The 24,169-nt window shown below is 46.8% G+C and overlaps 1 protein-coding gene across 1 annotated transcript; it reads right to left on the bottom strand.

Annotated features, from left to right (window-relative positions):
• Window positions 1-256: 256 nt before the first annotated feature.
• SCAI (suppressor of cancer cell invasion) lies at window positions 257-23,863 on the bottom strand. The gene is made up of 17 exons (XM_081340082.1): window positions 23,676-23,863; window positions 15,552-15,683; window positions 14,566-14,661; window positions 13,564-13,650; window positions 13,069-13,167; window positions 12,587-12,683; window positions 12,403-12,501; window positions 11,905-12,057; window positions 10,873-10,974; window positions 10,662-10,763; window positions 9,869-9,947; window positions 7,832-7,931; window positions 6,191-6,272; window positions 5,814-5,886; window positions 3,615-3,788; window positions 2,791-2,891; window positions 257-2,237 (listed from the first exon to the last, which is right to left on the bottom strand). The coding sequence occupies exons 1-17, from the start codon at window positions 23,825-23,827 to the stop codon at window positions 2,088-2,090; spliced, it is 1,878 nt and encodes a 625-aa protein (XP_081196208.1). The 5' UTR covers window positions 23,828-23,863; the 3' UTR covers window positions 257-2,087.
• Window positions 23,864-24,169: the final 306 nt, after the last annotated feature.

Raw genomic sequence — 24,169 nt, 5'->3', positions numbered from 1 at the left:
TCTTTCTTGGCCCTTCTTTCAGCCTGGTCCAATCCTAGCTACCAAAGGGTCACATTTGTGACTTTTCAAAAGCACCCCAGAATATATTGTGGAACATGCTTCCTCCCACCACCCTTTAAAAAAAATAAAATCAAATAATAAAAGCGGTGGAATTCTCCACTCAAGTCTAGTTTTGCTAAGTCCAAATACACCGATTTTCATCCACGTACACTTTGGGAGGGGGTTAAAAAAAAAAGAAAAAAAAGCACAGGATGGGATCTTTGAAAACAGCAGCACATGGACACCAAGCCCACACAATGATTTATTTCCTCAGATCTCCTCCTAAATCTTGTCCCATTTGCCATCTACAGGATTCCTTCGCTGGAGTCCCGAGCGTAAACGTTGTCCTCGAGGACCACAGTTCTAGCTACATCGAGCACAATTTCACCGGATACGGATTGGAGACTTTAACGTTCTTCCAAGAAAGCTCTGGAGATAGATCTCCGTTCTGGAGTTCTCTCCCTCTTAAAGCCAGATGCTGGAGACCACTTGGGCACGACTGTCTTTGTCTTCTTTGTCCTCCCCTTCCAAAGAAGTCACGAACCTTTTCAGATTTCTCCTCCTCACCTCTTCCCCAAAAGTTCATCAACCCAAATCTGTGAGCTTCCTTTGAGGTCCTAACAGTCCCCCAAAAGTCCTCTTCGTCCTTCTCTTGTCTATCCGCAGCCCTGGAAGGCAGACATTGCTCCCCGGTAGCCGAAGGTGATGGGACTTATTGGGTTTTGCCTTTTGAGCAGCTTCAGCAGAGAGGGAAGGCAGTGGTTTTCCTTAAGTTTTCTTCACCGGGTGAACTCTTGCCCGTTGACGTAGGGATGGGATGAAAGCAGCTCTTTTAGAAGTTGAGGTGGAAAGGCTGGGAAGAAGGATCATCAGAGAATCTTCCACATTGCAGCAAGAACTGACGACACTTGCATGCAGAGAAAGGGACGGCATTTTTTTTGACCTTGAGCCCAAGCTGGAGAATTGCACAGAGGGTGCTCCGTAATAAGGAGGGGCTAATCTTTTGATCTGATAATGGGCCAGGAGCCAAAATTCTAGATTTCGAAGGACAAAGTCCAGCATCTTTAGTCAATGTGCAATAAAGGCTGACAAGAAAGAAAGAAAGAAAGAAAGAAAGAAAGAAAGAAAGAAAGAAAGAAAGAAAGAAAGAAAGAAAGAAAGAAAGAAAGAAAGAAAGAAAGAAAGAAAGAAAGAAAGGAAGGAAGGAAGGAAGGAAGGAAGGAAGGAAAAGAAAGAAAGAAAGAAAGAAAGAAAGAAAGAAAGAAAGAAAGAAAGAAAGAAAGAAAGAAAGAAAGAAAGTTATGGACAGCGCTCCATTTTCTACGTTTCCACAACCATCCCTTCAACTGTGCTGGATTCTTTGGGGGAGGCAATTGATGAAACAGATTGGCTTCAATTCAGGCTTATTGCTGTCTGCTTTGCACCATTTAAAGTCCCACCCTTCACATTTTAAATCTTTGGGGAACAGATGATTATTTTTTCTGATTTTTTTTTCTCTTCCTCCTCTTTTTTTTCCTCTTTTTTTTTGCTTTCTAATTTTTAAAAATAGTACAAAAATAAAGAATTTGCACACAAGGGGCTTAAAAGTGACTGGCTGCATTTCAATCTCGGGAGAGAGTGAGTGAGTGTGTGTGCGTGTGTGTGCGCGCGTGCACACACGTGTGTTGCTGTGTGGCCAGCTACGTCTTTCAAATCAAAAGCTTCAAAACCCAGCAGTTTGCTTCAGTCTGAAATGGTAAAACTTGCGAAGGAGGGTTTATCAAAATTGAACCCACGCAGAGTGGAACAGCTGTGCGTGCCCCATTTCCATTTTCCTAAAAAGAAAGAAAAAACAAACACCTGCTGAGTTCAAAAATAAAACTCAAGTAAGATTCCTTGGGTTTTGTTTGTTGTTGTTTGTTTGTGTGTGTGTGTGTGTGTGTGTGTGTGTGTGTGTGTGTGTGTGGATGTTCACGTTTAGAAAACTGCACCATTTCCAAAAAAAAAAATTTTTTTTTTGCACCGAGGGTAAAAACCCTGCAGTCTCCAGAATGTGCATTTCTTCTGCTTTAATAATCGTCGAGAGTGGTCTCCAGAAATACGTTTCGGACATCCAATATTGAAGCCAATTCCAAAATGTGCTTTTGGAGATGCGGATTTTCCACCGTTTCATCCCTGGGCAGTTGGGGATACGATTCGGGATAATTCCTGGTTTCCTGCTGGAAAAAAAAAGGAAAAAAGAAAATAAGGGGGGGGGGGGAAGCCACAAAGAGCAATAGAATGGTTGTGAAAAAAGACACCCGAAGGCGGAAGGCAGAATAACAGCTGGAAGGGACCTCAAAACAGCCAGTACAAAGCATGGCGCAAAGTATACTGGCATCTTTGTGCTTTGAAACTCTTCGAATTTGGTACCCAGTGCATTCTGACGCGAACAAGTTTTCCCCGGGGCTCATCTTTTGTCTGGTATTCAAGCTAGAACTTGTCGGTGTCAGCTGCTTTATGACTCACGATATTACTCCTAATGGGAAAATTGTATTTCATGCTCATTGTTTTGGGGACTCATCACGCATCCCAGAACCAATTAACGATGAGTACTGAGGTGGCACTGTACAATAAAACATTTTAAGCCTCTAACAAAACTGAAACTCAGTGGAGTTATTTGAATATGGAACTTTGCAAACCATTTGCCCCTGGGAAGGAAGGAAGGAAGGAAGGAAGGAAGGAAGGAAGGAAGGAAGGAAGGAAGGAAGGAAGGAAGGTAGGTTGCCATACCCGGAAGATTTTGTGCATTCTCATGGTGGCTGAGCAGAAAATAAACCTTGTTAGAAGCAAGCGCAGGAATTCATCTCCAAAAAACTGGAGAAAGGCTTGGTCTATGAGGAGGGAAAGAAAAAAAAATTAAGTTAGAATACAGATAGTCTTCAATTTATGACCATTCGTTCAGGATCACTTGAAGTTACAACGGTGCTGGGGGAAAAAAAGTCTTGTCCACACACTTACAACCAGTCCTTCAATTTACGACTCTTACACCCTGCCCATGGTCACGTAATCCCAATTCCACCACTTTTAAGAGCCCTGACACGCTTTTGACTCAAATTAAGGTCATGGCTGACCGAGATCATTTTCACCTGAAACAAGACAAGGATTTCCAATCCAACTGATTTCTGTATCCTAAATAAAGCACTTTGCCTTTCGTTTGGAAAGATGTAGCCCATCCTTCTAACCCACCCCACTCTTTGGAAATGCAGCTGTATCATCCAGTGTTTCAACTAACTTACCTAGTTTTTATGTCACTGATATTGTCTTGATAGTCCATCTGTCTTGAAAACGCCTCAAAGGTCCCCTCTACTTCAACTTATATCTAACAAATATATTTCAGCTTATACCTAACGCAATCTACTTCAACTTATACCTAACACCGTGTTCTTCAACGTATCCCTAGCACCATGTTCTTCAACTTATACCCAACACAACGAGGAAGCATTTTTGAATCACAGTGGTGATGATCTAGCCAACGAACAAGCTATCCGATCCACCCCCCAGTTGCTAATATCACCGGCGGCCAGACGTTGGCCTCTTTCTCCTTCCAAGCGTACCTATGGAGCGGGAATGAGTCAACAGTTGTGCGATGTCCCGGTTGATTTTACGAAGGTAGTCGTGACATTTGTCCCACAGTCCTTTGCGCATGCTTGATAATCCGGAGACGAAGAGGAACGCCATGAGTGGATTGTTCAGGAAGAAAGTGAAGAGGCTGCCTCGTTGGGACTGATCTACAAGACAACAAAAGCAAACCCCTTCACATGGCAGCCAGCAGCAGAAACCACGGCGAGCGCAAGAGAGGAAGAAGAAACCCCACGGGGACAATTCTGAGAAGTTTTAAAAGGGCCTTTATTTAGGACCTCTGTTACTTTTCCAGTTAGGGTCATTTATGATAAGAGTTTGGTAGCTTTCATGATGATCCTTCTTCCTGTGCCGTTTTTATATCACTGTCCCCGTGTTTGGAAGTGAATCACACAACAGCATGAGTCCGTTTGCAAATCGGTAGTATATCAACGAAATTTAATGAACTGATTGCTAAGAGCCTCAAGACTGGCTTTTTTCTCTCTGCTGGAGACATCCACCGTTTGGTGTTGCATTGTTGATTGTCGTCGTCATGTTTAAAGGGGAATATTCTCAACAATGCTTCTCAACCTTGGTGACTTTAAGATGGGGAGGGGAGATTTCAAATCCACGAATTCCCACGCCAGGGAATTCTGGGAGTCGAAGTCCACCCATTTTAAAGCCGCTGAGGTTGAGCAGCATTGTTCTGGACTACAGATAGCCCTCGACTTACGGCCACAAGAGACCCCAAAATTTATGTTGCTACGAGAGAGCATTTGTTAAGTGATGGTTTCTCTGCCCCGTTTTGCAACCTTCCCAGCCCCTGTTGTTAAGTGATCACTGCAGCTGTGGAGTTGGCGACACGCACGTTCAGTGAAATCTGACTTTGCTCGTCCGAAGGTCCCAAGAGGGGATAACGTGACCCCGTCGTTAAGTACACGCCAGTTGCTAAGCATCTGGGAATGCTGCAAAGGTCGTGCGGAAACCAGCCACGAGGTTGTTGCTTTTTTTTCTTTTCTTTTCCCCCCAGTGGCGTTGTCACTTCGGTCACTAAACGAATTGTCGCAAGTCGAGGGCTACCTGCCGTATTTTTCTCACCCTTTTCCCAGGGACACAAGAGATTTTTTTCTCTCTCTTTTTTTTCCGTTTCCCCCTAGTCACGGAAGAAAACTTACCTCGGCATCCAAACGGTGAATTCTCCAGCCTTCTCTCCTGCCTTCACAGCTGACCACCAGTTTTTCTGTGTCACAAATTATGTCAGCAGACTGGACCTCATGCTGGGAAGGAGTTTACGGTAAAGGGGCGCCTCTCTCTGTCTCTCTCTCTCTGAGAGCGACGCCTCTCCACCAGTTACAGTTATGGGGACTGGAAAAACGGGTGGGAAAATTAATTGGCATCGAACGCTTGTCAAACCAGGCAGTATCTTCTCTCCCAACCAAGGTTTGCTAATGGGGACAAAGAAGTGTCCACTAAGTGGGTCTCGCCAAATCAACCCCGATCCAACAAAGTCTGCTACAAAGCTCGGGTGGAAATAAAACAGCTATTAATGTCCAGGCCCGGTGCCACCCCCTATACGGGCAGTCCTCGGCTTACCACAGTTCATTTAGCGGCCGTTCAAAGTTACATGAACCCACCCCACCCCCACCCATGGGACGCTGTGGACGTCATAAATATGAGCCAGTGGCCAAGCGTGGGGATGTCTGTATGAAAAACGTTTGTAAGTCTCTCTTTCCCCCACCCCCCTCAATGATGTCGTAACTTTGAACCGTGGTAAGTGGAGGGCGATCTATTATGAGGACTTGGCTTTTTCGTCTTTCTAAAACGTTTTGATGGGAGGACCTCTGGGGTTTAATTCCATCCTGTCTCTAATAAAACTCAGCGAGACCGTCTGGAAAGGCCCTCGGCATTCCAACGGAAGAATTTAAGGGCTCCGACTGCAAGATAAGCTACATTCCTGGGCTCCATTCCCGGTTTTTCTCTCCTCCAGTCTGACTAAAAGTCCCAGGAATTGTGCAATGGACCGGGGGGTGGGTGGGGTTTAGTTTTATCACGTGACCCTGGGGATGCCGTGACGGTCATCGGTCTGCACAACGCTCCTAAGTCCCTTCGGTCAGTGCCGCTCTAACTTTTGAATGGCCACTAAACGAACCATTGTTAAGTCGAGTTTCCCGAGCGAAAGGAGCTTGACTGCCTACCTTGCAAGGCTTTAGGATAGGTGGTCGGAGAAAGCAAGCAGACCAGCGGCTGCCCAAACAGGTTGGTGAAATTCTGGGGGGGAAAAAGCAGAAAACGGGATCTGAGAGACGGTTGCGCCCTTATTAAAAGGGAGAGCGTCTTCCATCAAACAGACCGCCGGCAGTTGCGCAACAAAAAGCACGTGTGTTCAAACGGCTGGGCCCAGAAACCCGCAGCAAAAGTTGATGTGGCGCGCCAAGAAAATCATATGGACGACACCAACGGGAAATCTGAAGATCCTTTTTCAAACGTTCGGCTAATTTCCCTCCTCTTGGCCTTTTCATTCCATTCCATAGACAATATGCTCAGGAGGACTAGTAACTCTAAACAGACTCACCTTGTAGGCGACGCTGTTCGACGAATCCACTATGACAAACAGAGGCTTCCTGGTGAACGGGTAGAGATCCCCAGGGTGCAAACTGGGGGGGAAAAAGGGGGTGGGGGAAATTCAGAATGTGTAAGAAAGAGATAGCGCCCGTCCACACCCTCAGATCCGCAGATGTTCTCCATGCAAGTGGCGCATGTTTTACTTTAAATAAAAAGATTAAAAGGCTCTACAGACAGTCCTCTCTTAATGATCAGGACTGAGACTGGAATTTCCGCCATAAGTCACTGCCGTTGTTAAGCAGGTCACCGTATAACTTGACTCTTACACGTACGTCACCTTCTCGACCAAATGTTCAATCCCCAAAGTTTTGCCACCTTAAAGTAAGGGAGAGCGGATCAAAATTAATCTAGTTTGGCTGGCAGGTTTTCCAGCCCAGATTAAAATCTCTCCTTATCTTTCCTCCTCCTCCATTTCAATAAACTGTGAAATAAACTTGAGATCGTGACCGGGCTAATATGTGGTGATGGTTTATAAAGATTATTAAGTGCAAGCAGAAATATGTATATTATTTCCACAGCAAGGAAGAAAAAGCAGAAACGGTTAAAATGGCTGCTTTGTTCAAAGAGGAGAAGACCTTTAATTATGTTTTTTTAATTTGGAAATCACTTCTGGATTTTTGTGCTTGTGATGAAAAAGCAAAATGAAAATTTGACTTTGGTTCTGCTGGTTAGATAGATTTGTTGTTATAGAAATGGCTAGTACATATTATTGTGTAAAAGTAAAAAGCCGAGGCCGTAAAGTTGTTATCTTCTACTGTGCTAAAAAAAAGAGTCAGAAGTTGATGCTTTTTTCTTTTTTCCTTTCTACCCCACATTATTCCCCCCCACACACACTTTTTTCCCTTCCCCTAAATTCTTATTTTTATCTTCCTTTATATTTTATACTTGGATAAAACAATAAAAGTCAAAAGGGACACATGTAAGCCCAGCATCCCTGAATAATATGCTCAAGAGGACTAGTAACTCTTATTCTAGTATTCTTATTCTAACATTCCAGTAAGAGTCATTCTAGCAATGACTAGTAACTCATTAATAGCTATTATTCATTTATTATTACACGCTGATAACAGTCTGTACCTCTGTATGCAGATGAATGAGCAACACAAAGGCCCAAAGGATAATGGGAACAAAATATCCGTTTCCAAAGAATACTATCCCAGTTTGATTACAGGTATTCCATCTGTTTAGTGACCAAAGTTATAGCGGCAGTGGAAAAAACGCTTTATGACGGCTCCTCACACTTACGACCCTCACGGCAACACAACTCGGGATGCTTGGCAAAACGCATGTATTCCCAAGAGCCGCAGCACCCAGGATCACGCAATTGCCAAGCACAATCAATGGGGGAAGCCGGCTTCTCTTCACGACCGCATGACTCGCTTAAGAACGGCAGCGAATTGCTTAACCAACGCGGTGAAAAAAAGTCATAAAAACATAAAACCAGAGGCCACCTTGCTTGGAAGGTGGAAAATTCTGGCCTCCTAATTGTGGCCACTAAGTCGAGGATTTGATGTCTACGGCCGTCCATCTCGCAGCGGTGACCGCAGGGGGGATGCCCAACTGCCCAGCTTCCCAGTTACAAGCAACTCACCAATGCATTTCCTTGTACAACTGATTCCGTTTGTGGATCCCGTCCCCGTTTATGACGTCCCGGTTGCTATTGGTCAGGACGCCCCCAAAATCATAGGGACCTGCAGGGAACAAATGGGAGGGGGGGAGGAGGGTCAAGATAAGGACAGCAGCTGGCTTGGGGGATGAACTAAACACAGAATAAGGACCACAATCCCAGGAGAGAGAAATATGATAGTTGAGGGAGCTTGTAAAGGTTTTGCTTGGCCAAATAGTTGAAAACAAGCCGTCTTAAGGTTGCCAAGTTTGAGAAGTTAAGAGGGAAGGCTAGGTTGAAAGGATAAATACGTTGACAATAGGTTAGGTGGAAAGGTTTCTGAATTCTGAAATCAGCGTTAGATACTGGACTACATGTCCCTTTCCCCGTTGGAGGATCTGACTTGGGGACTTGCCACCCAGAGAGGTCTAGGTGATTGCCAAGAGTTGACATTGACTTGAAGGCATCTAATGTAATCACTCAATGCCCCCTTTTAATTGACAGCCAAAGCCACATTATCTGCAACGGCTCTTGGTCTTCCACAAATCCAGGGATGACTCTGACCAGATGGATCTTCTGCGTGGGACATGTTCCTTCATGATGTCAGACATGATTCATTGGGGCTTTCTTACAGACCAAGGCTTTGGTGTGACATGCGCTCCAGATCACGGTCTAAGGAAGCAGAGATCCAGGTGAGCAGAAACTTCTCCAAGACTTGGACCTAAGAGCTGAGAAAGGGCATCTAAAGCTTTGGATGGCCTTTGGCTGTCCAACAGTTCTCATTCTAGTTAAGGATCAGTATGGTGGACATCTCAAAGGCTTCCCCAAAGTTAGATGTAGAGGGCGGTCAGTCAAGTATCAGAGACGAGAGCTCACAAAAAACACAGACAACAAAATAACAGAAGAACAGAGTCCAAAGGGACCTTGGAGGTCTTCTAGCCCAACCCTTTGCTCTAGCAGGAGACAAAATGGACCCAAACACCAAAACACGCTCCTTGAATCCTGTTAACAGCTTTTCCAAAGCTATTTTGGGGGAGGACGGGACCCCCGACCTCCCCAACTATTATTTTATCGGCTTTTGTTGGGAGAAATGAGCAAAAGACTCTGGAAAAGTTTATGATTCATGCAAGGAAGATGTAACAAGCATGCATCTTATAAAGGAATGCAAATCTCAAATGGATGGAATGAGGTGGGTACAATGTCAAGGGATCCCTTGGTTGGGGGCAGACCTGATTCCACGAGAACCTAAGTGGTTTCGCGTGGTTTTCTCCCAGGACCCAGCAGCAAATTTTAAAAAGGGGAGGGGGTGGGAGACTTGGGAAGGGAAGGTTAAGCAAAAAAAAAAGAGTCCTTTTACCAAGGAAGGAACACAGGAGTGAGGATCGGAGGCCGGAAATTACCAAAATCATGAAAAGGGCTTGAATTGTCATGACAAACAAGGAAACAGCCGCCACACACACACACACACCCCAAGACCACGTTGGAAAGCCACTGAAGGTCTGGTTTTGCCTCTGAACTGGGTTGTTTTTTTTTTAAAGCAGGCCAGGTAAACCAGAAAAACACCAGAATTTCTGATAAAAGATTTGGGCGCTTTCTAGGCTAGGTGGAAAGATCCACAATAGTCCAGAAGAACATCTCTGCTTCATCGCACCCTCCGTGAGGAGCCCTGGAGCATCTCAGCGGCGCCTTAACCCTTCTTCTCCAGAGCAAGAAGAGACGGACGTGGCGCTGACTGACACGGCCCCTCAACGGTAGGGCGAAAAAGGCCCAGCTGAGGCCTTCCCAGCACACCGAAGGGAGTGTGTGGAAACTGGAGAGGACCAGAACTGGTTCTCAAGCTCTTCTGGGCTCTGAAAGGCATTGGCCCAAAGATTTGGAAGACCCACCCAAGACCCAATGAAGGACAAGATCAGCGTCTCCGGAGAGGAGGCGTAGGGTTAGTGTGGAGGCTGCCTTGCCGTCCGTGAACCATCAAGAGAATTCAAGGCCTGTTCACAATAGGAAGCATTCCTTTATTTGTACCTTCACTATCCAAACGACCTGAAGGGAAGACGCCGGTGGCTGACAAGTAGATCAACAGGACGCTATTGGCAGGCAGCTCCTGAAAAAGGGATCAGAAGAGAAAGAAAGAAAGAAAGAAAGAAAGAAAGAAAGAAAGAAAGAAAGAAAGAAAGAAAGAAAGAAAGAAAGAAAGAAAGAAAGAAAGAAAGAAAGAAAGAAAGAAAGAAAGAAAGAAAGAAAGAAAGAAAGAAAGAAGGATGGATTTGGGAAGAAGAGACATGGTTGAAGATCGGTTGTCACAGATTAACCAAAACCCAAACAGATAATGCTAAGTAGCTCAACTGCCAAACAAATTCTCTCAAGTCAAGCAAATTCTTTCAGTAAAACAGGGTGAAATCCTCATAGAGCAGGGGTCTTCAAACTCCATCCCTTTTATGACTCGTGGACTTCAACTCCCAGAATTCCTCAGCCAGCATGCCGGGCTGAGGAATTCTGGGAGTTGAAGTCCACGAGTCGTAAAAGGGATGGAGTTTGGAGACCCCCGTCAGAGTCTATCTCTCTACCCACAGAGGAGAAAAACATTGGCAGCTCAGGGTTGAACTGTGGGGGTCCTGGGCGCTCTCTGAACTGGGTGGTTTCCTAGCAGACATTTCATGACTTGGCTAGGGAACATCCTCAGTCTGTCTGCTTCCTATCCGGGGTCACCATCACCTCCTCTGGACCTCCCTGAGTTTATGATTGCCTCCAGTAGCAACAGGCGAGATTTCACCTCCTATTCAGAAGACGGGGCCAGCCTCACCTCTGCTGCACAAACCTTAAATGATGCCGCGAGGAAGGTGTAGAGCTGGCTGAAGGTTGGCTTGTACAACAAGTATTTGTGGGGGTTTTCTCTTCGGGCTGGTTTTTCACTGCTCTCCTGCGGAAGACAGACCCAGGCCTCTTTAAAGAAGCCCCGAGTATTTTTTCTCAAGGACCCCGGTTCCCAGGAAAAGCCGAGGGCGACGATAGGAGACAAAAAGACTTGCCTGCAACCCCGGCTTGTTCATCTGCGTGGCCAGGTTCATGGGCTCCCTCTCCAGCGCCTGCAGCATGCGGAACATGTCGATTGTCAGCTCGCTAAACTTCACCTACCGACGAAACAAGGCAGAACTTGAAACCAGGCTGAGCGTCGCCCAAGCTTGTTAAGGCTTAAAAAGGTAAAGGTTCCCCCGCACAGGCGTGCTAGTCGTTTCCGACTCTAGGGGCCGGTGCTCATCTCCGTTTCAAAGCCGAAGAGCCAGCGCTTGTCCGAGGACGTCTCCGTGGTCATGTGGCCGGCATGACTAGACGCCAAAGGCGCACGGAACACTGTTACCTTCCCACCAGAGTGGTCCCTATTTTTCTACTTGCATTTTTTACGTGCTTTCGAACTGCTAGGTTGGCAGAAGCTGGGACGTGTAACAGGCGCTCATTCTGCTACGCGGCACTCGGGATTCGACCCGCCAAACTGCCGACCTTCTGATCGACAGGCTCAGCGTCCTAACCCACTGAGCCACCGCGTCCCTTGTTAAGGCTTAGCGCCCTGAAAATTAGCTCAAGCCACTGCTGTCCCGCAGAATTCCCCCGGACAGTTCAGGGAGGCGTGGAAGACCAGCATCTTAAAAAGCCAGAAGATTGGAGGAATGGAAAGACACAGATCATCCTCCATTTACAACCACTTATTTAGTGTCTGAAGTGGCAGCGGCCCCGAGGAAAGTGACTGAGGGAGTGTTTTTCAACCCTTACGACCGTTGCGGCGTCGCCCACGGTCACGCGATCGAAAGTCGGTCAGAATGCTGGTCAGGGGGAGGAGATCCCATGGCCCCAGGCCATGCAACCGTCATAAATACGAGCCCGTGTCCGAGCGTCCAAATTTCGATCACGGGACCGTAGGGATCCTGCAACGGATCTGAAGTCTGAGAAACGGTCGCGCCCGGCTTGCAACTTCAAAACGGTCAGTAAAGGAGCTGTACACCCGCCCACACCGCACTTGTTTATTGCGATGTGTGTGTGTGGGGGAAATACACAGTCTCCCCCACCTGATTGTTGCAGTTGCCGATGATGAGGGCATCGGCCAGGGTTAACTGCCCCACAATCATTCCTTGCTCCAGCAGTGGGGCTCCCGTTTCCGACAGGCGGTTGGAGAGGATTACCAGCGTGTTGTCGTCGTTTAAGACCATCACCGGGTCTGCCTAGACAGAAAGAAAGACGAGAAGGTGAAGGGTCTGGAGAATCGAGGCCCGATTCAGCTGAGGAGACACAACACGCAACGACAGCAGCAGAAGTCAGGACGGCCAACTCGACGACGGAGGCCCCAAATTTCCCTGGCTAAAGCGAGGCAGTCGTTCAGCGGGTTCTTGCCCCATTTCACGGTCTGTCTCGCCACGGTTTCTTCGCTTCCCCCAACAGATCAGAATTATCTGGGAGGGGGTGGGGGGAAAAAAGCCCGGTTTGGGGCCTGGAGAAACGGGAATATTTTGTTAAAAAAACAACAAAAAAAAACGAAAACAGCAATGCAGGATCTCTGTAGTCCTTACCTCAATGAAAGCAGCCACTTCTTGCAGGACAAGATTCCACTCTACTTGATCTTCGGTGTTGAACCGGTGGGTGTAATCTTCGATCTCATCGGAGAGTTCCTGGGAAAAGAATCAAGAGATTTCTTGCAAAGGTCTTCTCTAAGAAGAGCTACAACTTTGAGTGTCACCCCAGGAGGAGATTTACCTTGACCAGTTCCTTGACCACCGTCATTTTGTTAAGTAAGAGGCAAACCACAATAAACCGGGCGTAGTAACGTAATTTCTTCACCACCAGCTCGGGCCTGTGGAAAGAGGACGGCAGAGAGGAGAAGGAACCCTTTAGCAAAAAAAAAGAAAAAAGAAAGAAAGAAAGAAAGAAAACGTTGAGTCCTTGCTTCATAAGAGGACTGTTGAGGGGACACCGTTTTCATATTTAGGTTGACTTTCTTCTCAAAGGTCCTAACTGTTGATAAGTCTCCAGAGAGAAGGCAAAGCAAAACCCCTCGGTCAGGAAGAACTCACGCTAAGTTCTAGAGATCCAATCTCAGCGGTTGATGGACCTTCAGAAGCCCAGGAGAAGAACTTGTCACGCAACCTTGTCCCCACCAGCAGAAGCCACACAATGACGATGAAGCACTTCTGGCTTTTAAAAAAAAACAACTCACAAGCCTTGAGGCATAGCCTGACCTGTCCTCCTTGTTGACTTGGGAGTAGTAAGACCTCTGCCGTATGGCAGAGTAGAAGGAGAAGGCTTCGTTCAGATAGCTGGTTTCAGAGGTGCGAAGGCTGGGGAGAAAAGAGGGGGGGGGGACAGCTCCTCGTTTCAACTTCAAAGAAATTTCTTCTCCAGTGCAATCCTTACTGAGATTCTTAGCCTTATTCCTTACTAGTCTGATCAGAGAACAGAGTTGGAAGGGACCTTGGAGGTCTTCTAGTCCAGCCCCCTGTTCAAGCAGGAGACCGTACCATTCCAGACAAATGGCTGTCCAGTCTCTTCTTAAAAAATCCTCCAGGGATGGAGCACCCACAACTTCTGGAGGCAAGGAGTTCCACTGGCTGATCGTTCTGCCAGGAAATTTCTTAGTTCCAGGTTGGTTTGAGGAACAGGAACTCCTGCATTTATCAGCTTCGCCTCCCCCTCCCCTCCCTCCAACTTTTCCTTTCGCACACGCGGCTACTTACTAGTAGTGGTAGTAAAGCTGCCCAATCTTGGAGGCGATCTCTCCAATCTGCCAGCGCTTCAGGCCGTACCGATTGTCCAGAACTTGTCTTCATTGGTGACCCACCCCAGCCCAAAAGAGGAAAGCGCAGGTCAGACTTGAGCTAACGCACGACCGCTCTACTAGTAGTCTTTCGGATTTGACTTGCGAAAGCAACAGAATGGCAGAGGGGTTTGGAAGGGACCCTGGAGGGTCATCTAGCCCAACCCCCTGCTCAGGCAGGAAGCCCTACGCCATTTCAGAGAAATGGCTGTCCAGTCTCTTCTTGAGACCCTCCAGTGATGGAGCGCCCACAACATCTGGAGGCAGGTGGTTCCACTGGTTAATTATTCTGTTAGGAAGTTTCTCCTTAGTTCTAGGTTGCTTCTCTCCTTGATTAGTTTCCAACCACTCCTCCTTGTCCTGCCCTCTGGTGCTTTGGAGAAGAGGTTGACACCCTCCCCCCCCCTCTTCTTTGTGGCAACCCCTCAATATATTGGAAGACTGCTATCATGTTACCCCTAGACCTTTTTTTTTCATTAAACTGGAAATAACCAATTGTAGCAGCCGTTCTTCATACGTTTTAGCCTCCAGTCCCCAATATAGCACTCTTTACTCTAGCACTGATGATGTTACCTAGTTAGGTAATGAAACATCTGCAAGAAAACCACCCAGCTCAGAGAGCACCAAGGACCCCTCACTTCAACAAATATCCTCCTTTGTTGGATTTTGCTTCGTTAATGTCCCGAGACTCTCGTTACTTGCCTCAATGAGCTAAGAAAGGCAGCTTAGCCTAACTGCCAATTGGAAGAGGATTTCCCCCCCCCACCCCCATTCCCCAGTCTTACACAACTATTGTGTTTCAGTTTTCTGCCCTTTTCTGCCCATATTTCCTGCCCGCTGAGGTTCCTGTGACTTAGTAGAGCTGTTGAGAGGACTAAGCTGCATGGAGACACAGCCAAGCGCTGGAAATGGTTTCTCTTACCGATGTTGCTGCTGGAACTTCCAGAGCTTGGTGTAAACGTCAAAGGTCCTGCCGAAGTAAGATTGCCACTGCTTCTGCCCATATTGGGGCAAATCTCTGTAAGACAGCAAATTTAAAAAAAATAATAATAAAAGTCTCAATTTATCCATCAGGGAGAAGAGGAGACGTGACAGATGGAGGGACATACCCAGAGATGCTTCAGTTATATTAATCTTCCCGTGCCTTATAGAACCTAGAATAATAGGGCTGGAAGGGACCTTGGAGGTCTTCTAGTCCAGCCTCCTGCTTAAATAGGAGACCCTGGACCATTCCAGACAACTGGCTGTCCAGTCTCTTCCTAAAAACCTCCAGTGATGAAGCATCTACAACTTCTGGAGGCAGGCTGTTCCACTGGTTAATTGTCCTCACGGTTAGGAAGTTCCTCCTCAATTCCAGGTTGAGAAATTGAATTAATTTCTCTCCGTGATTAGTTACCACCCGCCGTTGTTTCTGGTTCTGCCCTCCGGTGCTTTGGAAAATATTTCTCACAGATTTCTCACCGTTATATAGAATGCCCAAAATTTAATTTGATGCATTTATTGAAATCATTTATACCACCGCCCATCTTTCTATCCAAGTCTGGGCAGCTGACAAGCAAAAGATAAAATAACCTCTATTTGCAATTTTGTTTTTTTTTAAAAAAACCTATTAAAATCACAAATATTACAGCCAAAAGACCGGGCACCTAAAATGCCTTCAGGTTTGTGTGTGTGTGTGTGTGTACGCAAGCACGTGTGGCTTTTGTCACTTCAAAAACGGGTCGTAAGTAACTCCGGGAAGATCCGTCACAATTCTGGTCACTAAGCAACACATCGTAAGTCAAGGAGGTTCAGAGAGGACTTCAAAGGTGATAACCAGCAGCTTGGAAGTTTTCGCCCACGAGGGAAGTGAGTGGGAGCCAGCGCAGCGCGCTCAACAAGTCTGCAACGTGACAAAAATGGACTGACCTCAAGCCATTGAAAAGCTGCTTCGATTTATCCAGCAGGTAACAGAAATCCGTGACTGTTTTCCTCTCTCCCTGAGGAATGTCATCTTCTATCCCGCACGTTGACATGATTTCGTTCGAGATAAACTCCGTCCTGGGGAAGAAGAAGAAGAAGAAGAAGAAGAAGAAGAAGAAGAAGAAGAAGTTAAAAGAAGAAAAAGTTAACAACTGCAGTGATTCACTTAAGAACTGTGGCAAGAATGTTCGTAAAATCGGGCAAAGTTCCAACGAGCCAACGCCTCACTTAGCAACAGAAATCTGGGGCTCCATTACGATAGGTGGTCGTGAGTTGAGTTGAGCTGCCTGTACTTCTTAAAGAGCTCCAGGGATGGAGCACTCACCACTTCTGGAGGCAAGCAGTTCCACTGGTTAATAATCCTCACTGTCAGGAAACTCCTCCTAAGGTCTAGGTCGCTTCTCTCCTTGATTGAGTTTCCATCCGTTGCTTCTTATCCTGATGCTCTGGAAAGTAAGTTGACCCCCCCCACCCCCTCTTCTCTGGGGCAGCCCCTCAAATATTGGAAGACGGCTAATCATGATCCTGGCTCTTCTGACTGAGCAGAATTTGTAGGAGCCCACCAGCCTGCAGGTCATCAGCAGGAAACGTTCAGAAAGATAAACAGGGACGTGTTACGTAGACACATTCGGAAGTCGGTGGCGTCCCCATCTGTCACAGGCGCTAAGCAAAGCATGACAGCTCAGGATCGTGAAATTAAGGACACGTTTCTAGACTGGTGGAAGGAAGGGAGATTTCGCAGCAAAGGCGCCATTTTAAATCTATCGGGTGGAGAAGACGGCTTTAAAATCCCCATTATCGTCACACACGCACACCCCCGTCTGTTAAAGTGTTCATTAAAAAAACCTCCGTGTTTCCAAGCAAATTTCCCTGGCTGTTTTTATCACATCCCTCCCTTGAAAAAAGCCTTCCAGGTTTACGTGCATTTTTGCCCTACGAACAAGTCTTTGCCCTGTCAGCCGGGATAAATCCTAGCAGTTGTGATGGAGGCCTTCAGGCCAAACCATCTCCTGGGTGAGGAGCTTTTAAGCCGTGCTGGTTGAGACGGGGGAACTTGCTCCGTAGTTCCAAAGACAACATGGACCAGGCAAGGATTTTGAGATCGGGAGCCGGATCGCCTGCCCAGTTGTAAATCTGGAGCAGGCTCCTTCCTGCATTGTTTGGGTGCAAAGAAGGTAGACAGGTGGGACCCGTGCAAGTGGAACTGGGATCTGCAGAAAGAGAGACCAGCTTACAGTTTGCAGGGCTAAAGACGGGGGATTTTCCCCTTCTACTGCAATCACCGAAGAGCTGAACGTGCAGGGAAGCGCTCGACTTACAACAGTTCATTTAGCGACCGTTCAACGTTACAAAGGAAAAGTAATTGACTTATGACCGTTTTTCACTCTTACGACCGTTGCAGCCTCCCCAGGGTCACGTGATCAAAATTCAGACACTTGGCAAGTGGTTCGCATTCATGACGATCGCAGTGTCCCGGGGTCCCGTGACCCCCTTTTGCGACCTTCAGATGGGGAAGCCATTTTCACTTAACAGCCGTGTTACTAACTTAACAAAGGCCACGATTCGCTTAACAGCTGTGGCAAGGAAGGTTGCCAAAAAAAAGGGGGCAAACTCCCTTCACAAATGTTTCACTTGGCAGCCTAAAATTTTGGGCTCAAGTGGGGTCACACCTCCAGGACTACCCGTGTCCCTTACCCATCACACCTGCTTTTCTTGTTCTGAGCTGGATGTTAAGCCTCCCGCCGAGCTCAGCAGGTAAGCGCATCAAAGGAAGCGGGCCACATCCGCTCAGACGTTTCCAAATCCGAATTTGGAACGCTGTCAAATTCAAACGTAAAGTGTCTGGGGAGAATAACACACCTTCCTCGCCCGTTCTCCAACTCTCCTCCCGTTCTTTAGGACCCAAGGATTTCCCCCCTTCTCGCTCAGCCTCCTGAACTTCCAAGCCTCACGGCACCGAAAGGTGAAGAAGACCAAGGTGGGAAACCCCACAGGACTGAGCGAGCAAGTAAACAAGGCCCTGGCAGAGGAAACAGATGGAGAGAGAGTCGAGCAGAACACACAGGAGTGAAAAAAAATGAGCAAGCTGGGAGAACGCCAGTCTGGCTTCAGACGGATAAAAGCAAATTTGAGGAGAGGAGAGGAGAGGAGAGGAGAGGAGAGGAGAGGAGAGAGAGAGAGAGAGAGAGAGAGAGAGAAGCAGACAGGCTAAAAATATCCAGATGCAACCAGGGAAGTGGGAAGACTATGAGAAAAAAGTAGAAAGGATTTATTTATTTTTAAAGAGCACAGAGGAACAATTTTGCAGAGAGATGGTTAAAGAAAGATGCAGAACTGCATCGGAGACTGCATTTAAGACCCCTTAGCGGCAAACGTTTTGATCTACAGTAGGAAGGAAGGAAGGAAGGAAGGAAGGAAGGAAGGAAGGAAGGAAGGAAGGAAGGAAGGAAGGAAGGAAGAAAAAGAAAGAAGGAAGGAAAGGGAGGGAGGGAGGGAGGGAGGGAGGAAGGGAGGGAGGGAGGGAGGAAGGAAGGAAGGAAGGAAGGAAGGAAGGAAGGAAGGAAGGAAGGAAGGAAGGAAGGAAGGAAAAGGAGGGAGGGAGGGAGGGAGGGAGGAAGGGAGGAAGGAAGAAAGTTTGGCAATTATTGTTCAAAAGCCAACATAAATTCAAACCATAAAATTCTCCCAAGTGAGGTCAATTTTTCAACGTGTTCCCCCAGATCAGCAGATGAACAGATCAGCTCTGATCCTCCAGGGACCAAGTTCAATCATTGTTATTAATAAGCCATTGGGGTTTAAGGCAGGGGAGTGCAATGTGGGTCGATCTGAGGACCGCACCAGGCTTTGCACGCTGCACCAAGGACCGTGGCACGTATTTGAACTCTCCTTCCTTAATTGCAATTGTTTGCTCAATTCGACCGGTGTCAAAGCACTCGCGCTACGTAGACGGATAGACTTCCCAGCCTCCTTTTAAATTGGAAAGAGTCGGAGGAGGCTTTGCCAGCAATAAAACATCTTTTCTGACTTGCAGAGGGCAACCACCGCACCACTCTCGAAAGACCACAGAGTCCTCGGCTTATGGCCACAATTCAACCCCAATTTTTTTGCTGCTAAAAGTGGGGCAGTTTGTTAAGCGAGTTTTGCTTTCTGGCCCAAATTATTGTCATAAGTCAAAAACTATCTTCCGGCAGCCTATTCCAGGTAGGTGGGTTAACATCCCAGGTTGGGGTGCCTTGATTTCATATTTGATCCATCTTTTTTTTTAAAAATATCCAGTTTTTAAATATCAAAAAGGGGGGAGGGGAAATGGGGGGGGAGAGGGGAACACAAAGGGGTGAAAAGTTAAAAAGTGTCCAAAAAAAAAAGTGGGGGGGGGGGGTTGACTTCCAACTCTCTTCAGTCCAGATACAGATAAATCATAAAGTAGCCACTGAGTTACTTTGCGTACTCGGAAACAACACAGTAACCTAATTTTAAAAATATACAAATTCAGAAATCAAAACAGCACTATAGAGCGGTGTAACAAAATAACCTCCTCCTCCAAATTTATACAAACGTAAAAAAAAATACCCTCCCGCTCTAATGCAGGCAGTCCTTGACCTACGACCACGATGAAGCGCAAACAATCTGTTGCTAAGCAAGGCGACTGTTAAGGGAGCTTTGCCCCATCTTATTAGATTTCTTGGCACAGTTCTTAAGTGAATCACTGCAGCGTTTTTTAACCTAGTAACACGATGATCGTTAAGCGAATCTGGCTTCTTGACTTTGCACGTCGGAAGGTCGCAAAAGGGGATCACGTGACATACACACACACACACACACCCCGACGCTGCAAACCATCATAAACTAGGTAACGTCATCAGTGCTAGAAGGGAGTGGGGTGTGCGGAGCGCAGAAGGAGAAGATAGAAGAGGAGGACAAGAAGAAGAAGGAGAAGATAGATAAGGAGGACAAGAAGGAGAAGATAGAAAAGGAAGACAAGAAGAAGGAGAAGGAGAAGATAGATAAGGAGGACAAGAAGGAGAAGATAGAAAAGGAAGACAAGAAGAAGGAGAAGGAGAAGATAGATAAGGAGGACAAGAAGGAGAAGATAGAAAAGGAAGACAAGAAGAAGGAGAAGGAGAAGATAGATAAGGAGGACAAGAAGGAGAAGATAGAAAAGGAAGACAAGAAGAAGGAGAAGGAGAAGATAGATAAGGAGGACAAGAAGGAGAAGATAGAAAAGGAAGACAAGAAGAAGGAGAAGGAGAAGATAGATAAGGAGGACAAGAAGGAGAAGATAGAAAAGGAAGACAAGGAGAAGGAGAAGGAGAAGATAGATAAGGAGGACAAGAAGGAGTAGACAGACAAGGAAGAGAAGGAGAAGGGAGAGGAGGAAGACTCTGGGGTCCTCGATTCTCTCTGAGCTTGGTGGTCTCCTTGCAGACGTTTCATTTGGGGCGTGCTGGCTGGGAAATTCTGGCTGTCGGAAGTCCACCTCTCTCAAAGTTGCTAAGCGGGCGAAAGCCGGCTCTGTTGTCTTGCAAGGAGGCAAACGAGGACACCGCAGTCGGTCGCACCAAAACACTCTCCCAGGTGGACGGGAAGCAAACCGTCAACTGCGCCTGGGGGCTCTTGCGGTGGGCCCGCGGGAGCTTCGGCAAATCCCATCCCAGAAGGGACTTCCCAAGAGGATCCGTGTCACCGAAAAGAGAAAGGAAAAAAACCTGCCGCCCCGCCATCCCCAAAGGCTTTGTGTCTACAAAAGGCCCCGCGCACACAAGGGAAGAGAAATTAGAGAGCCCGGGTTGGTGTGCGCGAAGAAAAGCAAAATAAAATCCTTTGTTATTTTTAGTCTTTAAAAGCAGCGCAAGGGTTGGGTGGCTTGGGTGAAAACAGCAGAACCCAACGAAGATGGCAAGGCGAAGTTTAGCCCAACTCTTAGAAACCGCTATTATGGCTACCTGGAGTAAAAAAAAAAACACACACACCAAACAAACAGCTTTTCATTCTATTTGTTTTGTGCTGGCTTCTTCCTGGTCTTCCCGGTGTGCGTGCATGCGTGTGTGTGTGTGTGTGTGTGTGTGTGTCTGTGTGTGTGTGTAGAGGACCAGAACACAATTCTTATCCCGTGCTCCAAATCTACAAAGCAGTTTGCATGCAGCGGTCACCTAGAAATAGCCATCTCTTTCTCAGGATTCTACCTTTAAATATATATTTTTAAAAAAAAACAACAGGGAAGGCATAAAAAAACGGGGAGGGCTTGTTTTGGTAGATCTGCAGCAGCAGAAGGCGGCTTTCCTCTCTGCCAACGCGAAAAACCCTATTTTGGAACAATCGGGCTGGATTACCCAGAAATTAAACCCTGATTACACAGCCAGGCGTAACAAAGCTCCGGTTTGACAAGCGAGAAAAGCTTGGAAAAAATATATATGCAATAGCCTTAGATACGGCATATTTGCTGCACTAAATGACTCAGGAGATTGTCGGTCGATCCAGGTCGTGGCTGTCTGAAAGATGCTTTATCAAACGGCAACCGGACTGGTGGTAGGGTCTTCAGTTTGAGCAGGGGGTGGGACTAGAAGACCTCCAATATCCCTTCCCGCTCTGTTATTCTGTTACTGTAAAAAAAAAAAATTTGGAACCAGCTGCCAGTCCATATTTCAAGGAAAGCAATTTAAGTGGCCTTTGACTCCTCCCAGTGTGTGGTTTACACTCCTCTGAACAAATACAACCTAGAAAAGCAACCTAGAACTAAGGAGAAATTTCCTGACAGTGAGAACAACTAACCAGTGGAACCACCTGCCTCCAGAAGCGGTGAATGCTCCAACACTGGAAGTTTTTAAGAAGAGACTGGCCAGCCATTGGTCTGAAATGGTATAGGGTTTCCTGCCTTAGCAGGGGGTTGGGCTAGATGACCTCCAAGGTCCCTTCCAACTTATTATTATATTATATTAATACATCCATGCTTTCTTGCAAAAGGCCAGCATCGGAAGGTGTGAACTTTATCGTGCCTTTGGGAAGGTTTTAAAAATAGCAAAGATCAGAGAATCTCTCTCTCTCTCTCTCTCTTTGTGTCTGTGTGTGTCTGTGTGTGTGTGTGTGTGTTTCTTCTTTTCGCTTGCCAAATAAACCAGCTGCAGATCCCTTCCAGTTGTGCAACCCCCTTTTGTTTTGTTTGTCTTTTGCGCTGGTTAATTGACGTATTGATGTATTATTTGATGCTTTCCAAAGATGGACCTCAATTACTCTCAGGGCTAACCCTTTCCTCCATTTTTAACTGTGCTTGTTTTTATTGCAGGTACCTTACGAGGCTTCATTTAACTGCCCTTTGAAGGGGCAAGTGCCCGGAATTAAAGGGGCTTAAGACCTTGCACTTACAACCATCACATGATCAAAATCCGGTTGCTGGGCGACCGGCGTGTATTAACAACGGTTGCGGCATCCCGGGCTATGCCTAAGAACTCGTAAAATCAGGCGCGATTCACCTTATTTAGCAATGGGAAGTCTGGCCCCAAGTCAAGGTCGGTTGGGTTTAACAGAAGAACAGAGCTGGGTGGGACCTTGGAGGTCTTCTAGTCTAACCCCCTGCTCAAGCAGGAGACCCTAACCCTATTTAGTGCCTTGAGTTTTTATTCCATCCACTGATAAACCTTGTTGGAAATGTGCTGGAGGCTTCCCCCCCCACCCCCCCAGACTAAAGAGGAAAGAAAACAGCCATCGAGACCTAAACACAATCCCAGGTTGTCCCAAAGGTGCTTTTTCTCTTCCCCCCACCAAAAAAAAGATATCAGGACTTTCTTTTTTTTCTTTTCTTTGAAAAACATTTCGCTTCTCATCCAAGAAGCGTCTTCAGTTCGCTTTCTTGGTGAGAAGCGAAACGTTTTTCAAAGGGAAAAAAAACAACAAAGATCAGTTGCCTTTTGGGGGGGAAAAAAGCAACTTTGGAATAGCCAAGACTGGCTCATTGAGACTCTCCATAGACCCAATCCCAGGTTGTGTTAAACCTCGCAAGCTCTTTTTTGAAAAGAGGTGGCTTTTTCCTCCTCTGAAGACACCTGAACCTTGCTCTGTTTTTACTACAGGTGCCAGCTTTTCACTCGCTCGCAGAGTGCCCAAGCAAAACAGCTGGCCGGAAAGATACTATTACAAACACCCTTCCTTTTATTCTTGTGTGCCCGATATACGATCCTCTCCCAAGCTGGCTGTCTCCTCCACGCCTTCTCCGCAAAGCGAAGAAACTCCTCCAGCTTATGTCAGTGTAATTTGGACCTAGTATAGTTCTTCAGGCAAGAAAACAATTCCGGGATTTAGATTAATCCTATCAAAGGCCTTCCAGCCAGCTCTTGAGGTTTTTAAGGCAAGGGGAAAAGAGAGGGCACCAAAAGAGATTTACTATCACTGTGTTTCACTCAAGATTTACTCTTGGAGTAGGTCCATGCCATAAATCAAACCCCAAATAATCGCCAGCTTACAATTCTCCCCTTGACTGAACACATATCCACAATCCAATCTGAGCTAGCATCCCCAAAGGATGCAGTCATGTGCTGGGAGAAAAAGAAATAAGACACAGCAGTTGCAGGGAACCTGCTGAGATCTGGATTGTTGCCGAACTGGAACTCCCAGAAGCCCAAAACACCTAGCCCAAAGAAGGTGCTGGGAGTTGTGGTTCAGCTCATCAAAGGAGGAACTTCATAATTTGGTCCCTCCAGGAACCGCCTAGCCAACACGCTGTGCATGCCACCTCCTCACCAACTCTCTGGCCACAGGCTGGGATCTCTGGCAGGGCGACAGCTGTCAGTCACTGCTGCCTCGCGCAGCAGGTCCCCTGTCCCTGCCTTGTCCCTGGGGAAGTCAGAGGTTTGCAGCCACCAGCGTGCGAGGGTGACAAGAGACTTTGTTGTTCTAATTAGCAAGATCCAACATGCTAATAATTATTTTCCTCTCGTCACCCACGTGGAAAATTGTATGTGTACGAGAGGAAGCATTTTCAAAATTAGCTGAGCGCCCACAGCACAGGGAAAGCAGCGAGGATACAGGAACGGAGGGAAGAAAACAACGCTGGTGGAGGAGGTGGATCTGAAGACCTACCTTAACTCATGAAAGCCACTTCCCGGATCGGCAACCATCAACGCCTTAGAGACCCATCTGGCGTGCCCGGTTTCTGACAGAGACACACGCTGGTGTGAACTGGAAGGGACACAAAGGACGGGCAGGTTATAAAGACTGGTGAGAAATGGCATTGACTTTTTTTGTTTCTCTTTTTTTTGGATTTTACATTTTAATCTTTGGAATAAAATAAACTTGAGAGAAAGGGCGACCTGCATTCCGCTCAAAATCCTTCTAAACATCCAAACCTGAAATCAAAGTTTCATTCCCCTCCCCGCCCCACCCCCAGAAGCAGAAACAAAACTAAACACTTTTCCTTCATTAAAACAGCCAGTTCCGCTATCTCTGTTCAACCTAGCGTGAAGTGGGTTAACTTAAGCCAGGATCGCTCGCCTCGGAGGAACAAACGGCTAGCAACAGGCTCTGATCATCGTGAGGCAGGCTGTCACATCCGGAAGGCACCGCGGCACCAACCC

This window comes from Vipera berus (genome assembly GCF_964194415.1).
Source record: "Vipera berus genome assembly, chromosome: 15".
Taxonomy (NCBI): domain Eukaryota; kingdom Metazoa; phylum Chordata; class Lepidosauria; order Squamata; family Viperidae; genus Vipera; species Vipera berus.
Note: the sequence above shows the minus strand (reverse complement) of the source record. Positions and strands in the feature narration are given on the sequence as shown.

Excerpts from the sequence above, each read along its gene's own strand:
- SCAI (XM_081340082.1), bottom strand. The coding sequence starts at position 23,827 with ATGCCATTTCTCACCAGTCTTTATAACCTGCCCGTCCTTTGTGTCCCT. Across the intron at positions 12,684-13,068 it reads CAAGTCAACAAGGAGGACAG|GCCCGAGCTGGTGGTGAAGA; the intron begins GTCAGGCTATGC and ends CTCTTTCCACAG. Across the intron at positions 9,948-10,661 it reads TCCTCGCGGCATCATTTAAG|GAGCTGCCTGCCAATAGCGT; the intron begins GTTTGTGCAGCA and ends TCCCTTTTTCAG.